The 14,839-nt window shown below is 34.7% G+C and overlaps 1 protein-coding gene across 1 annotated transcript in view; it reads right to left on the bottom strand.

Moving 5' to 3' along the window:
- LOC134265375 (methenyltetrahydrofolate synthase domain-containing protein-like) overlaps nucleotides 1–14,483 on the bottom strand; it is an 83,472-nt gene extending 68,989 nt beyond the window's left edge. The window contains exons 1-3 of the mRNA XM_062747589.1: nucleotides 14,461–14,483; nucleotides 7,914–8,062; nucleotides 6,089–6,192 (exon numbers count right to left, since the gene is read on the bottom strand). Of these exons, the coding sequence (XP_062603573.1) occupies nucleotides 6,089–6,192; nucleotides 7,914–7,977 (168 nt within the window). The 5' untranslated portion in view covers nucleotides 7,978–8,062; nucleotides 14,461–14,483. The remainder of the gene's footprint in view (nucleotides 1–6,088; nucleotides 6,193–7,913; nucleotides 8,063–14,460) is intronic.
- Nucleotides 14,484–14,839: the final 356 nt, after the last annotated feature.

Raw genomic sequence — 14,839 nt, 5'->3', positions numbered from 1 at the left:
GTAAAATGTGTGAAATAAATTGTTGCCAGTCAATGGTCATTTGCGTGTTTTAGCAAATCCCTAGAGAAGAAAAATAAAAATGGCGGACATCGAAGTAATTGTCGTCCACCGGTAAATAATGTCTGAATAAAATATATAAGGAATGTGTCCAAGTTGTTCTGAAATCAGAATTATTATTCTTTGAACTCGGGTATCTCCCAAATTATAGCTGTAAAATAACCAGAAGTCTCTGTCGAGACTGTAGCTCTACTGGTTTATACTTAAAACAAAGGAAGAGAAAAGTAGCAGTAGCCACTTGAAACTTTAAAACAGCAATTAATAGAAAATGGTCCACTTATCAAAATAAAAACCAATGCACAGAATTATGTATCTTAGTATAGTCTGCTTGTGTGGCAAGTTATATTGAAATCAGACCAAAACTGTAGGAGAAGTAGCATTTTGAAAGAATTTCACAGAAATTTCTATTTTTAGTAACCACGGCAACACCGTTCATCGAAATCAAACAACCGATGCACAGCATTATGTATCTTAGTGTAGTCTACTCGTGTGCCAAGTTATAATGAAATCAGACCAAAACTGTAGGAGGAGTAGCATATTTTAAAAGTCTTTCACAGAAATTTCTATTTTTAGTATCCATGGCGACACCATTCATCGAAATCAAAAACCAATGCACAGAACTATGTATCTTAGTGTAGTCTACTTGTGTGCCAAGTTATATTGAAATCAGACCAAAACTGTAGCAGGAGTAGCATTTTGAAAGAATTTCACAGAAATTTCTATTTTTAGTAACCATGGCAACACCGTTTATTGAAATCAAAAACCAATGCACAGAATCATGTATCTTAGTGTAGTCTACTTTTGTGCCAAGTTATATTGAAATTGGACCAAAACTGTAGGAGGAGTAGCATTTTGAAAGAATTTCACAGAAATTTCTATTTTTGGTAACCATAGCAACACCGTTCATCGAAATTCAAAACCGATGCATAGAATTATGTATCTTAGTGTAGTTTACTTGTGTGCCAAGTTATATTGAAATCAGACCAAAACTGTAGGAGGAGTAGCATTTTGAAAGAATTGCACAGAAATTTCTATTTTTAGTAACCATGGCAACACCGTTCATCAAAATCAAAAACCGATGCACAGAATTATGTATCTTAGTGTAGTCTACTTGTGTGCCAAGTTATATTGAAATCGGACCAAAACTGTAGGAGGAGTAGCATTTTGAAAAATTGTTTACAGACAGACAGACAGACAGACAGACAGACAGACAGACGGACGGACGACGGACGCATTACTATCGCATAAGCTCTTCTGGTCTCTGACCAGTAGAGCTAAAAACGTATTTACGTGTTATTTAAGCCCCCGGTTTAACAACAGTGTGAAACTACGGAGGCATTGAACAGGCAAGTTGGAGAAAAATAAGTAGAAAAACAATTCAAAGAAGTTTTAACTACATTTACATAAAACTTTATTTAAATGCGGTACTCGTTAAAATACCAGTTTATTTTCTTAATACGTTCATGTCACGGAATTACCCCGGTAATTTTAGAGGTTTACATGTTCTGATACGTTGTATCTGTGTAAGATTCTTTCGAAAATAGATAAAAAAAAAGCCTCGTCCTATATAGTAAGTTCGTCCTATATAAGGATTTTTCAAAAATTAAGGCTAAAAATGAGCCTTTCGACCTATGTACCACATCGACCTGTAATCCAAAAATTACGGTAGTTTGAAAGTACAAATGAATGCAGTTCAGAGCAAAAGTCAAAAACATAAAATGTCCTTTGAATGTCGATGTGATGACCTACAAAATAACAGTATTACCTGAACCCTATTTAAAAGATATTAAAATCCGAAATATCAAGAGAGTGTTTTCTGTGTATGAACAAAATCATTGTGACTTGAGCTCATATGGATAAGAATTGCACTACAGAATCTTAATGCTTCAGATTTTACCAAGGCTCTCTGTGTGTTGTTTGTTGGGCAACCTTTTCATGAGAAAATTTGTCTTACTAAAATCCATTTTAGATTCCCTATTTCAAGAATTGCTAATTGTCCTGATGTTTCCAGAAAGCTGATCATGACAGATGTGCTTACCCAGTCTACTAATTATAATAATGATAGCAGCTCTTTCTAAAAAGAAACATTACAAGTGAAATTAAAAAAATAACGAAGTAGAAAAAGATGAATGACTATCTTTGATTGTTTATTGAAATAACATGATTTGCTGCAACATTATGAAATGATCCTGAAAATAAAATATAAAATAAAAAACCTGCCTGCCTCATTTGATTTTCACAAGATGGCCTGAGAACCAACTTTTTTTTTTGCTTGGCCTTACAGGTTTTTTTAAATTTAACAATAAAGATATCGTGTTTCAAGAACATTATTTCATGGCAAAAAATTATCTACAATATATATATTTTTATTATTTTAAGAAGCAATATCCCTCTGCTAAGAGAGATAACTTTCTGAAGACAATTTCCCATGAAATTCAATGAATTGTCATGTCAGATTTCATAGATTTCATTCACTAGGACCATTGTATAGTCAACTCAATTGAATCTATTTCCATGTAAGTGGAAATTTTTGCGAGACACAAATTTAGTGATTTGTCCTTAAAAGCTGGTAATTTATTTTTAGCGAGATGTTATTTTAGCGATTTTAAAATGCACATTAAAAAAGCTATTACAAATAAAATGCAATTAATTTTTAGTGATATTCAATTTTAGCGATCTCGGCACCCTAGCTAATAATACCAAAATTAAATTCTCGCTAAATATTCTACTTATACAGTATATCGTTCAGATGTGGATTTCTAGTTTCTATTGCCAATATTTTTATTAATTATTTATGATAGTTTACCTAAAACATTTTTACACTCAGTTCCTTTAAACAGTGTAAATAGAGATATTTTAATCTCGTAACGTATAAGTCATTTAATTGTTACGAAATTTCAGATGCAGAATTGTTTATAAACATTTAATTAATATTTTGTTTCACTAAAAAATATTTTCAAGGGTGAAGGTGCTATTTATTAATTTATTGATTAATTGCTTATTTATATTAGATTACAATAGAATAGTTTCAGTACAAGGTTAAACATCAGATGAATTCCAAATAAATCGTTCATCTTGCTTTCACTGTTTGTTCACCATTCACTTTGCGCTCATGTTTGCCCTTTGTTAGCTCTACTGGTTAGAGACCAGAAAAGCTTATGCGATAGTAATGTGTCCGGCATCCGTCCGTCAGTCTGTCTGTCTGTAAACAATTTTTTTCAAAATGCTACTCCTCCTACAGTTTTGGTCTAATTTCAATATAACTTGGCACACAAGTAGACTAAACTAAGATACATAATTCTGTATATCGGTTTTTGATTTTGATAAACGGTGTTGCCGTGGTAACTAAAAATAGAAATTTCTGTGAAATTCTTTCAAAATGCTACTCCTCCTACAGTTTTGGTCTGATTTCAATATAACTTGGCACACAAGTAGACTACACTAAGAAACATAATTGTGTATATCGGTTTTTGATTTCCATGAATGGTGTTGCCGTGGTTACTAAACTAAAAATGTCTATAAAATTGTTTCAAAATGCTACTCCTCCTACAGTTTTGGTCTGATTTCAATATAACTTGGCACACAAGTAGACTACACTAAGAACATAAAGAGACTTTATCAAGGATCATTATTCTATTTATTGCTGTTGTAAAGTTTCAATTCCCAACTGCTTAAGTACTTTTTCTCTTCCTTTGCTATAAGTACAAACCAGTAGAGCTTCAGTCTCGACAGAGACTTCTGGTTTTTTATTTTGCGTTCACTAATGCTTCTGCTTTCACATAAGTTTCAGCTTTTCTGGCCCAGTGGTTCTTGAGAAGAGGATTTTAAAAGAGTTTTCCTATATATTTCAATGTTAAAATTGGATTCCGTATTGTGGCCCTGCCCTACCCCCAGGGGTCATGGTTTGAACAATTTAGAATCTACACTATCCCAAGATGCTTCCACATTAGTTTCAGCTTTCCTGGCCCAGTGGTTCTTGAGAAGAAGATTTTTTAATGACCCCACCCTATTTTTGTCTTTTTAAAAATTATTTCCCCTTGGAAGGGGGCTTGGCCCTTCACTTTAACAATTTAAACTCCCCTTCACCCAAGAATGCTTTGTATTAAGTTTGGTTAAAATTGGCCCAAGGGTTTTTGAAAAGAAGTTGAAAATGTGAAAAGTTTACAGACGGACAGGACAGACAGACGGACGGATGGACGATGGACATAAATGATGACTGTGATCAGAAAAGCTCATTTGAGCTTTCAGCTCAGGTGAGCTAAATAAAAACTTAAATCCCCTTCATTACAACTATAACAAGAGGCCCATAGACCACATCGCTCACCTGAGCACTGTGGTTAGGAAAAGCAGAAATTGGTTTATTATTGAAAAGTTTAAATCCAAAAGTAGTCCCGCAACCAATCATGGATTTGCTATTCTTGAGAAGATGATTTTTTGAAGAATTTTCCTACATATTTCTATGTAAAACTTTGATCGGCCATTTTCGCCCTGCCCTACCCACGGGGGTCATGATTTGAACAAACTAGAATCTACACTACCTGGGGATGCTTCCATATAAAAATGATGAAATATGACTTTGTCATTCTTGAGAAGAAATTTTTTTAAGAATTTTCCTATATATTTCTATGTAAAACTTTGGTCAGCCATTTTGGCCCCACCCTACCCCCCGGGTCATGATTTGAATAACCTTGAATCTACACTACCTGAGGATGCTTCCATATAAATATGATGAATTATGTCTTTTTCATTCTTGAGAATAAGATTTTTAAAGAATTTTCCTATATATTATATTTTCTATGTAAAACTTTGGTTGGCCATTTTGGACCCGCCCTACCCTCGGGGGTCATAATTTGAACAAACTTAAATCTTCACTACCTGAGGATGCTTCCATATAAATATGATGAAAATATGGCTTTGTCATTCTTGAGAAGAAGATTTTTAAAGAATTTTCCTATACATTTCTATGTAAAACTTTGGTCGGCCATTTTGGCCCCGCCCTACCCACGGGGGTCATGATTTGAACAATTTGAATCTACACTACCTGAGTATGCTTCCATATAAATATGATGAATTCTGGCTTTGTCATTCTTCAGAAGAAGATTTTTAAAGAATTTTCCTATACATTTCTATGTAAAACTTTGGTTGGCCATTTTGGCCCCGCCCTACCCCCGGGGGTCATAATTTAAACAAACTTGAATCTACACTACCTGAGGATGCTTCCACATAAATATGATGAATTCTGGCTTTGTCATTCTTCAGAAGAAGAAATTTAAAGAATTTTCCTATACATTTCTATGTAAAATTTTGGTTGGCCATTTTTGTCCCGGGCCCGCCCTACCCCCGAGGGTCATGATTTGAACAAACCTGAATCTACACTACCTGGGGATGCTTCCATATAAATATGATGAATTATGGCTTTGTCATTCTTGAGAAGAAGATGTTTAAAGAATTTTCCTATATATTTCTAAGTAAAATTTTGGTCGGCCATCTTGGCCCCGCCCTACCCCCGGGGGTCATGATTTGAACAAATTTAAATCTACACTACCCCAGGATGCTTCCACATAAGTTTCAGCTTTCCTGGCAAAGTGGTTCTTGAGAAGAAGATTTTTAAATCATGCCACCAAATTTTTATTAATTCCCAATTATCTCCCCTTGAATGAGGGCGTGGCCCTTCATTTGAACAAATTTGAGTCCCCTTCACCCAAGGATGCTTTGTGGCAAGTTTGGTTAAAATTGGCCCAGCGGTTCTTGAGAAGAAGTCGAAAATGTGAAAAGTTTACAGACAGACGGACGCCGGACAAAATGTGATCAGAAAAGCTCACTTGAGCCTTCGGCTCAGGTGAGCTAAAAAGAGGCAAGGAGTCCCCCCTCAAATGATTCTAGATATACTCCTCAATAATCTGCAGATAATTACTGAGAAGACAGAAAATGTAATGAAAGAAGGTAAGTAAATCTTTAGTTGTTGGATCTGGAGGAGAACTCTGATTAACTGAGATGTTAAATGTTAATTTTATGGAAGAATAAAACAAACCACAAAGTTTGGGATCCTATGATGGACTGGGCGGGGAAACTGAACCAAGTCATTGTCCTCCAAATAATTCCACACTGACTTACGAATGGCTTCTTTTGTCACTTCTGTAAAAGATATCATCACATTCAGTTACATATTTTAACACTCTACATTGCAAAGCACTTTCGGGTACTTTAAGCACAAAGCAGCAGTTAAGAGCTAAAGTTTGGTATGAATCAGGAAGTGGAGAAGCATGTGAAATCATACATAACAAGAGGCCCATGGGCCACATCGCTCACCTGAGCACTGTGGTTTTGTAAAAGTATGAATTAGTTTATTATTGAAAAGGTAAAATCCAAAAGTAGTCCCATAAACAATCATGGATTTTCTATCTTTGAGAAGATTTTTAAAGAATTTTCCTATATATTTCTATGTAAAACTTTGGCCAGCCATTATGGCCCCGCCCTACCCCCGGGGGTCATGATTTGAACAAACTTGAATCTACACTACCTGAGGATGCTTCCATATAAATATGATGAATTATGGCTCTGTCATTCTTGAGAAGAAGATTTTTAAAGAATTTTCCTATATATTTCTAAATAAAACTTTGGTTGGCCATTTTGGCCCCGCCCTACCCCAGGGGGTCATGATTTGAACAAACTTGAATCTACACTACCTGAGGATGCTTCCATATAAATATGATGAATTATGGCTTGGTCATTCTTAAGAAGATTTTTAAAGAATTTTCCTATATATTTCTATGTAAAACTTTGGTCGGCCATTTTGGCCCCGCCCTACCCCCGGGGGTCATGATTTGAACAAACTTGAATCTACACTACCAGTCTTCGCCAAATCTTTTTTTCAGCACATGCCCTTCGGGCAGGTGTGATCACCAATTACGCAAGCCCGAACAAATATTTACATGCCCAGAATTTTATCAAGTTATTTTATTCTTATTTGCCTTTCCATGCAAAGGAAATAATTTGAAAATCCAATCTGTCAATTTCTTGTCTCGCCATTTGTTTTCAACCTGTACACTTTTTGTGTCTCTTTTGCGGAAGAGTTCCTTGGAGATCACGGTAAAATAAGATGTCGGTAAAATTTTATTTATTTTACTTCACTTAGATGGAAAATCAAAGACTTTAAAGTACATTTATGTTATTGGTCTTATTTAATTTAAGTATACCGAGGCTTATGCCTTAGAATTAACATGCCCTTCGGGCTCGTAAGTGTACAATTTCCACATGCCCGCTTCCAATTTTACCAGGTCCCGGGCGTCGGAATTTGTCGAAGACTGCACTACCTGAGGATGCTTCCATATAAATATGATGAATTATGGCTTGGTCATTCTTAAGAAGAAGATTTTTAAAGAATTTTCCTATATATTTCTATGAAAAACTTTGGTCGGCCATTTTGGCCCCGCCCTACCCCAGGGGGTCATGATTTGAACAAACTTGAATCTACACTACCTGAGGATGTTTCCCCATAAGTTTCATCTTTCCTGGCACAGTGGTTCTTGAGAAGAAGATTTTTAAAACATGCCACCAAATTTTCATTAATTGCCAATTATCTCCCCTTGAATGAGGGCGTGGCCCTTCATTTGAACAAACTTGAATCCCCTTCACCCAAGGATGCTTTGTGGCAAGTTTGATTGAAATTGGCCCAGGGGTTCTTGAGAAGAAGTCGAAAATGTGAAAAGTTTACAGACAGACAGACAGACGGACAGACGGACAGACAGACAGACGGACAGACGGACAGACAGACGGACAGACGGACGCCGGACAAAATGTGATCAGAAAAGCTCACTTGAGCCTTCGGCTCAGGTGAGCTAAAAACAAATGTATACCTTTCCCCATCTCTTGGACAGATTCATTTGGGGTTTTGGTTTGCTTTGGGGGCATTGTGCTCATTATCAAAGCAGAATTTTGAATCTGTGGCTTGTTCTTTTACACTCCTTGAGAATCTTTTACTTCAGTATTAGATGATCATATCACACTGAAAAAAGCACAATAAATTTCAAGTACATGTATTCAAGGAATAGACATATGCAATATTAAAAAAAACAAGATTCACATGCTCAACTGAACATATTCCAATTTTTAAAATATAGACTGTGGTATAATTCATGATTTTAAGACTTCAAATTTTAGCACATAATTTTTAAAAAAAAATATATTTATCAAATAATTTTTGTTGTTTTGCCTATGTATTTCTGTGTAGTCTGATAACATGAGCTATGACCTCTTAACCTACACTATAAAGGATGCTTCACAAATTAATCTATTCTACAAGTTAAACCTTAAAGGAAGTCTGAGAATTTATCCTGCATTTACCTGAGTAGTTACAGCTTTACATGGACCTAGTGGGAGGTCAACATTACCGCTACATCGCAAAAAATTTCAACTCATTACTGCTACATTTTTTCAAATTTTCGACCGATCATTACTGCTATATTTTTCTAGTCAAAAACAACTCATTACGGCTACATATGGAATCAGCCAGGTATGCAGGTATGGAATATCAGTTCCAATCACAAAGCTTTCACAAAGAATTCAGCATGATGTTTTACAGTTTTCATTTTAAAATTTTTGAATTTTTGGCAATGTTGACAGAAGTAAAATATATGACATTGTCAAATAAAACGATAGGTTAATTGCTTCCATGTAAGCATAAACTGCATCAAATATTTGAATATAATACTTAGTCCTTGATTTTGTTGTATCTCATTCTACATAATCTGGAGTCGTGTGTGAATGTGAGATACAGGTCTTATGCATGTATATTTATACTTTTCATCAATCTGTACATGCACAAGTGGCTGGCTAACGAAATAGGAAATGTAGCGGTAAGGTATAGTTTTATATGTAGCGGTAATGTAATGTTTTTTGTAGTGGTAATGAAAATTTCCAAAATGTAGAGGTAATGATACGCACCTGACCTAATCTTGTGTATTTTTTTGTATGGTGGAGGGGGAGTGGAAGGGAAAAGGAGCTTTAATTTCAAAACAAGCATTCTGAAGGTATTGCATTAGTCCCCTACTGGCCATTGTAATCTAGTTCACGTTAAAAATTTAAAATGCCATTAAGCCAAAAAAATCATTGACTGCAGAAGCTGAATGAAATGCAAAGTTCTTTTATCTCATTAAGGTATAGTCTGACACTTACCAAATATAAGCTCAATATCTGTAAGCGTTTTGAAAAAAAAAATGCAGAAAACAAAGATTTTAAACAAGAGGCCCAGGGGCCACAGCGCTCACCTGAGCACATCAGGCTTTAATTTAGTCCCCCCCCCAGGCGTTCATCATTTGAACAAACTAGAATCTACACTACCTGAGGATGATTCCATATAAATATCACTAATCATAGCTTTGAAGTACTTGAAAAGAAAATTTTAAAAGGTTTCCCTATATATCCCTATGTAAAACTTGGGTCGGCCATTTTGGCCCCTACCTAGCCCCGGGGGTTGATTTGAACAAACTTGAATCTACACTACCTGAGGATGATTCCACATGAGTTTCATCTTTCCTGGCCCAGTGGTTCTGGAGAAGAAGATTTTTAAAGATTTTTCCTATATATTCCTATGTAAAATTTTGGTCGGCCATTTTGGCCGCACCCTTGCCCCGGGGGTCATGATTTGAACAAACTTGAATCTACACTAGCTGAGGATGATTCCACATGAATTTCATCTTTCCTGGCCCAGTGGTTCTGGAGAAGAAGATTTTTAAAGATTTTTCCTATTTTTTCCTATGTAAAACTTTGGTCGGCCATTTTGGCCCCACCCTTGCCCCGGGGGTCATGATTTTTGAATCTACACTACCTGAGGTTGATTTCACATGAGTTTCATCTTTCCTGGGCCAGTGGTTCTGGAGAAGAAGATTTTTAAAGATTTTTCCTATATATTCCTATGTAAAACTTTGGTCGGCCATTTTGGCCCCACCCTTGCCCCGGGGGTCATGATTTGAACAAACTTGAATCTACACTACCTGAGGATGATTCCACATGAGTTTCATCTTTCCTGGCCCAGTGGTTCTGGAGAAGAAGATTTTAAAAGATTTTTCATATATTCCTATGTAAAACTTTGGTCAGCCATTTTGGCCCCACCCTTGCCCCAGGGGTCATGATTTGAACAAACTTGAATCTACACTACCTGAGGATGCTTACACATGAGTTTCATCTTTCCTGGCCCAGCGGTTCTGGAGAAGAAGATTTTTTAAAAATGCCATTAATTTTTAACAAATTCATGATTATCTCCCCTTGGAAAAGGGTGTGGCCCTTCATTTGTACAAACCTGAATCCCCTTCACATAAGGATACTTTATGGCAAGTTTGGTTGAAATTGGCCCAGTGGTTCTTGAAAGAAGACGAAAATGTGAAAAGTTTACAACGACGACGACGCCGACAACGACGACAACAACGACAACGACGACAACGACAGACAACGGACAAATTGTGATCAGAAAAGCTCACTTGAGCCTTTGGCTCAGGTGAGCTAAAAAGACATAATTCTGACAAAAAGCAGAATGAAAAGCAAACCTCAGCATGATCTTAACTCATCAAGATACACTTGTATACCAAAAATTATCTTATAAAGTTCTGCAAGCCTTAGGAACAAGAGATATTTGTAAAACACTTATAACCACCTCTCCCAAATAATTGGAATTTTTCTAAGTCGAAGGGACATAACTCTCTCAAAAATGGCTTGATCATACCCAAAACAGAATTTGACCTAGTTATTCTTATGATAAATCTATATACCAAATTTCACTTCATTACTTGCAACCTCTGCAAAGAAAATAAATGGAAACTGCAAATATAACTGGTTATCAACATTTATTGCTTTTGAAAAAATAAGTCAATTAAACTTGAGATCAAGGGGTTGAAAATCATAGTGTATTTGAAGAGATCTTGAGATATATAGGTACATGTAATGCACATGTGAAAATGAAAGCCACATCTCTTCTTATTCAAAAGTTATGACCCATGTTAAAGTTTTATTTGCAACAGGCAGATTGACACACAAAATAAATTTAATGTTCCCTCTAGCTTTCCTTAACATTATTTCAAGATGAATATGAATGAATTGACAATAGTTTTTCTACATGTAGCTTCTTTGGGAATATATTTGATAAATTCCTCATTTTTCTAATTTATAGATGTTACTTTGGAGACTGGCTCATTATTGCATCACACGATCTTTTCTGTAAGTAGTGCTCTATTTGTTAAAAGTAATGGAGCCGAGGCCAATTACTTTTAAGGAATGGAATGCTATGAGTATATTAACCCGCTTAAAATCCACCTGTTTAAATGCTTGTATACAAGAATAATTTAAATGATACACTGTAAATATATATTGATTCTTATCTGACATAATAGGCACAACAATTTTCTTTATGTCAAAATAAACTTGATTTTTCATCAGAACAGATTTTTTAAAACTTATTTTGTGTTGTTTTACTGGTAATTCAGATATCCGGACGCTTCACATATCCAGACAAATCGACTAGGAACCAAAGTGTCCGGATAAATGAGGCTCCACTGTATATGGACAATGGCCACATAGCAATCCAATAAGTTATCCTTTTCTTTGGCCAGTTCAACTATTTAAACATTAAAATAGTGACTAGTTTATCATTTAACAGGTCATAATTTATATGACAGATGCCACACACATTTTGATCAGAAAAGCACATCTAAGAAGAGGTGAGCTAATGAAAATCATAAGATACTCTTTCTTTCAATGTTCACATTTTTGCATGGTTTTTAACACTTGAAGAGAAAGTTAAAAATAAAACTTGACTTACCTTCTACCTTGAACTTAAAAAAATTTTGTAATTTCTGAAATTTTGCCATTGCCCACTGAAATGCATAATGACTATATTTTATACCTAATTACATGTTTCCATGAATTTCTCTGTGATGCAATACAGCCGAATATGTTTAAGCTTAGTAAACATCATCTTGTCCTAGATAAAGTATTGTACTTTGATCATCTGATAGTGCATAATGTATTTCATAAATGATAACTGGTTTACATTATATATTGGTGAAAACTAGAGCTGTCCAAATTAGACAATACCCCCTCTAGAATTTTCAGAACAGGTACAATGTCACTTTAAGTATTTTTTGGATTTTGAATATTTTCACATTGTTAACAATGATGGTAAAAATTCATTTGTGCATTTTCTTTTTATGAATGACAATCAAATATAGCCACATTATTATAAAACATCAAAATACATATGTGCTTATCATCACATTGTTTTTCTTCTTCTTATTATTTTTAAAAAATAAATTAAATAAAACAAGAAGTCTGTGAGTCAATGCTCACTAATAATATCCCTGCTCTGATGTGAATATACTCTATCAATTGTGTTAAATTTATATACAAGTTCAGTTACAGGGTGGGAATGGATTTGAACAAAAATGAATCCTACCATAAGGCATGCCTCAGCAAAGAATATGCTAAAATTTCAAGCATCTGTGACGAGTAGTTGCTCAGAAAACTGCAATGAAATTTTTTATGTATGGTATGGGCAGATGCATAGATAAACAGGTAGTTGACATCAGATTTGAATATTAAAAATGAATCCCACCATATGGCATGTCTCAACAAGAAAGTGCTAAAATTTTAAGGAAGTGCAATTAGTTGCTGAAAAAACTGTGTCAAAAATTTGTTCTGTATGGTATGAACAGATCCATGGATAAACAGGAAGTTGACATCAGAATGATTGGATATGAACAAAAAATGAAGACTAACTATACAGCATGTCTCAGCGAAGAAAGAGCTAAAATTTCAAGCATCTGCAATGAGTAGTTGCTGAGAAAATGGTGACAAAATTTGTAACGAACAGACAGACACACAAGGTTATAACAGAATACTTCCTCTCTTTTGGAGCATGAGTATAAATTTTAAATTATACAGTTTCAATCTCATTGATATATAAATTGTCAATATAAACATTGACATTGATTTGCTTTATTAGGTTATTCTAAATTTCAAGCGCAAGTCTCAGTACGTCATGCGTGAACTGTCATGGCAGCTGAATAAGGCACACAGATTTATTTTACATGGTTTTCGCGTTTAACGGGCTATGATGTCGACAGTGAATAAAAATTTCATCTTATTAGAAGTAAGTTGAATGCAAAAACAATTTATTCTGCCTGTAGTCGACCGTATTTATAAAATATTTTTGCACCATTACAGAGATGCTGTGGAATTGTAGCCCTCTCCAGAAAACATCAGATAAAAAAAAATCGGAGAGGGCTACATTGTTGCAGCTATATAGCTAGTGCTAACACACTCAAAATTTCAATATCACCATGAAGATTTCAAATACACTAATAGACTAATAAGAAAGGCACAATAAAGAGGCTCAACCAGAGACAGCAGAAAGAATTGAAAAGAAAAGTCTCTTGAAGCTAACATTGTCATTTTAAAGTAGGTTAATGATTGATTTAAAATCAAAATATGAGCTTGAAGTGGGGGTGTCTGAAAATGAGTTAGGTACCTTGTGGTAAAAATAAGTAGGGGTACCCCATATACAAATCAAGTGCCTATGTACCCATAAAGTTGGGAAGGTTATAGAGGGAAAACAGTGCCTTATGCTGGTTGACCCCGGGTCAACCCTGCAAATGGCAATAACTTTTGTAAACGTGAAAGTCGTCTATTCTGATGTTCTTAAAGCATTGTGACATCACGTTTAATGCAATGTTTACGGAATGGTGTCTTAGTTTCCTCTGCAGAGATGTGTCTAAATTGGGCTGAAAATAGTTCATTTTGGAGGTCAGATGTAAATACATTTTGCAGGATAAACAAAATACATGGTCATTATCTTGAGATATAAGCGATATTTGGGTTCTGGTTGAAAACATGATGGAGGGCTCGGCAAGCCTAGCCCTTTATCCTGCTTTGTTACCCTTACCCAAATATCACTTATATTTCAAGACAATGATGATGTATTTTATGTTTACTCTCTTCACAATATAGAGGAGAATCAAAACTAAAAACTGATGGAAATAAAATTAATATAATGAAAACCAACTCTTGTATATCAACTTCTTAGTTCGGATTAGGGCAGAAACTTCAACCAGCTTCAACATAAGTACTAATTATTCATTTAGTTGTCATGATTAAATATGACTGACATAAGTTATCAATATCATGTACACCCTTACAGTCTATCTCAACTGTTCTGGTTAGTGAAAATGCTTGCTGTTAAAATGAAAAATATGATTACAGATTAATAGGTAAAAAATATTCAAAATAATATAATTTTTCAACTACTCTAAATAATTTGTTTCTAAATAAAGATACTTTGTTGAAAAAGTGCACTGTAAAACCATGCATAAATGTGAAATTTGATAAAAAATTTTCAACGTGGCACATGGAGGCTACCATTTTGCAACTCTGCATCAAGAGTTGACTGCAAACGACAATTTAACAATCTTCGAAAAAAGAAATTAAACTTCCTTTAATTAAAAAAAAAATATTTGGTTATAAATACTCTTTGAAAAAAATTTCAACTGCTGTATAATTTTTTTTCATTTTTATTTTCTGCTGAATCTTACATCCGGTACTGCAAAATGTCGTCTTCCTGTTTTGGACAAATGTTTTCATTTTACAAAATCTTTTTACAGCAAGCAAGAAACTGTTCAACCCGCCAAGTATACTCATTATATACCAAAATATTAAACAGTAAAATTTCAAGCGTAATAAGATTATAATTTGGATATAAGAAAGAGATTTTCATTGCATTTGACATTTTTCCTCTTCG

Source organism: Saccostrea cucullata, unplaced genomic scaffold (assembly GCF_032062105.1).
Source record: "Saccostrea cucullata isolate Sc308-1 unplaced genomic scaffold, CSIRO_AGI_Scuc_v1 ctg988, whole genome shotgun sequence".
Taxonomy (NCBI): domain Eukaryota; kingdom Metazoa; phylum Mollusca; class Bivalvia; order Ostreida; family Ostreidae; genus Saccostrea; species Saccostrea cuccullata.
This window is presented reverse-complemented; position numbering and strand designations above follow the sequence as displayed.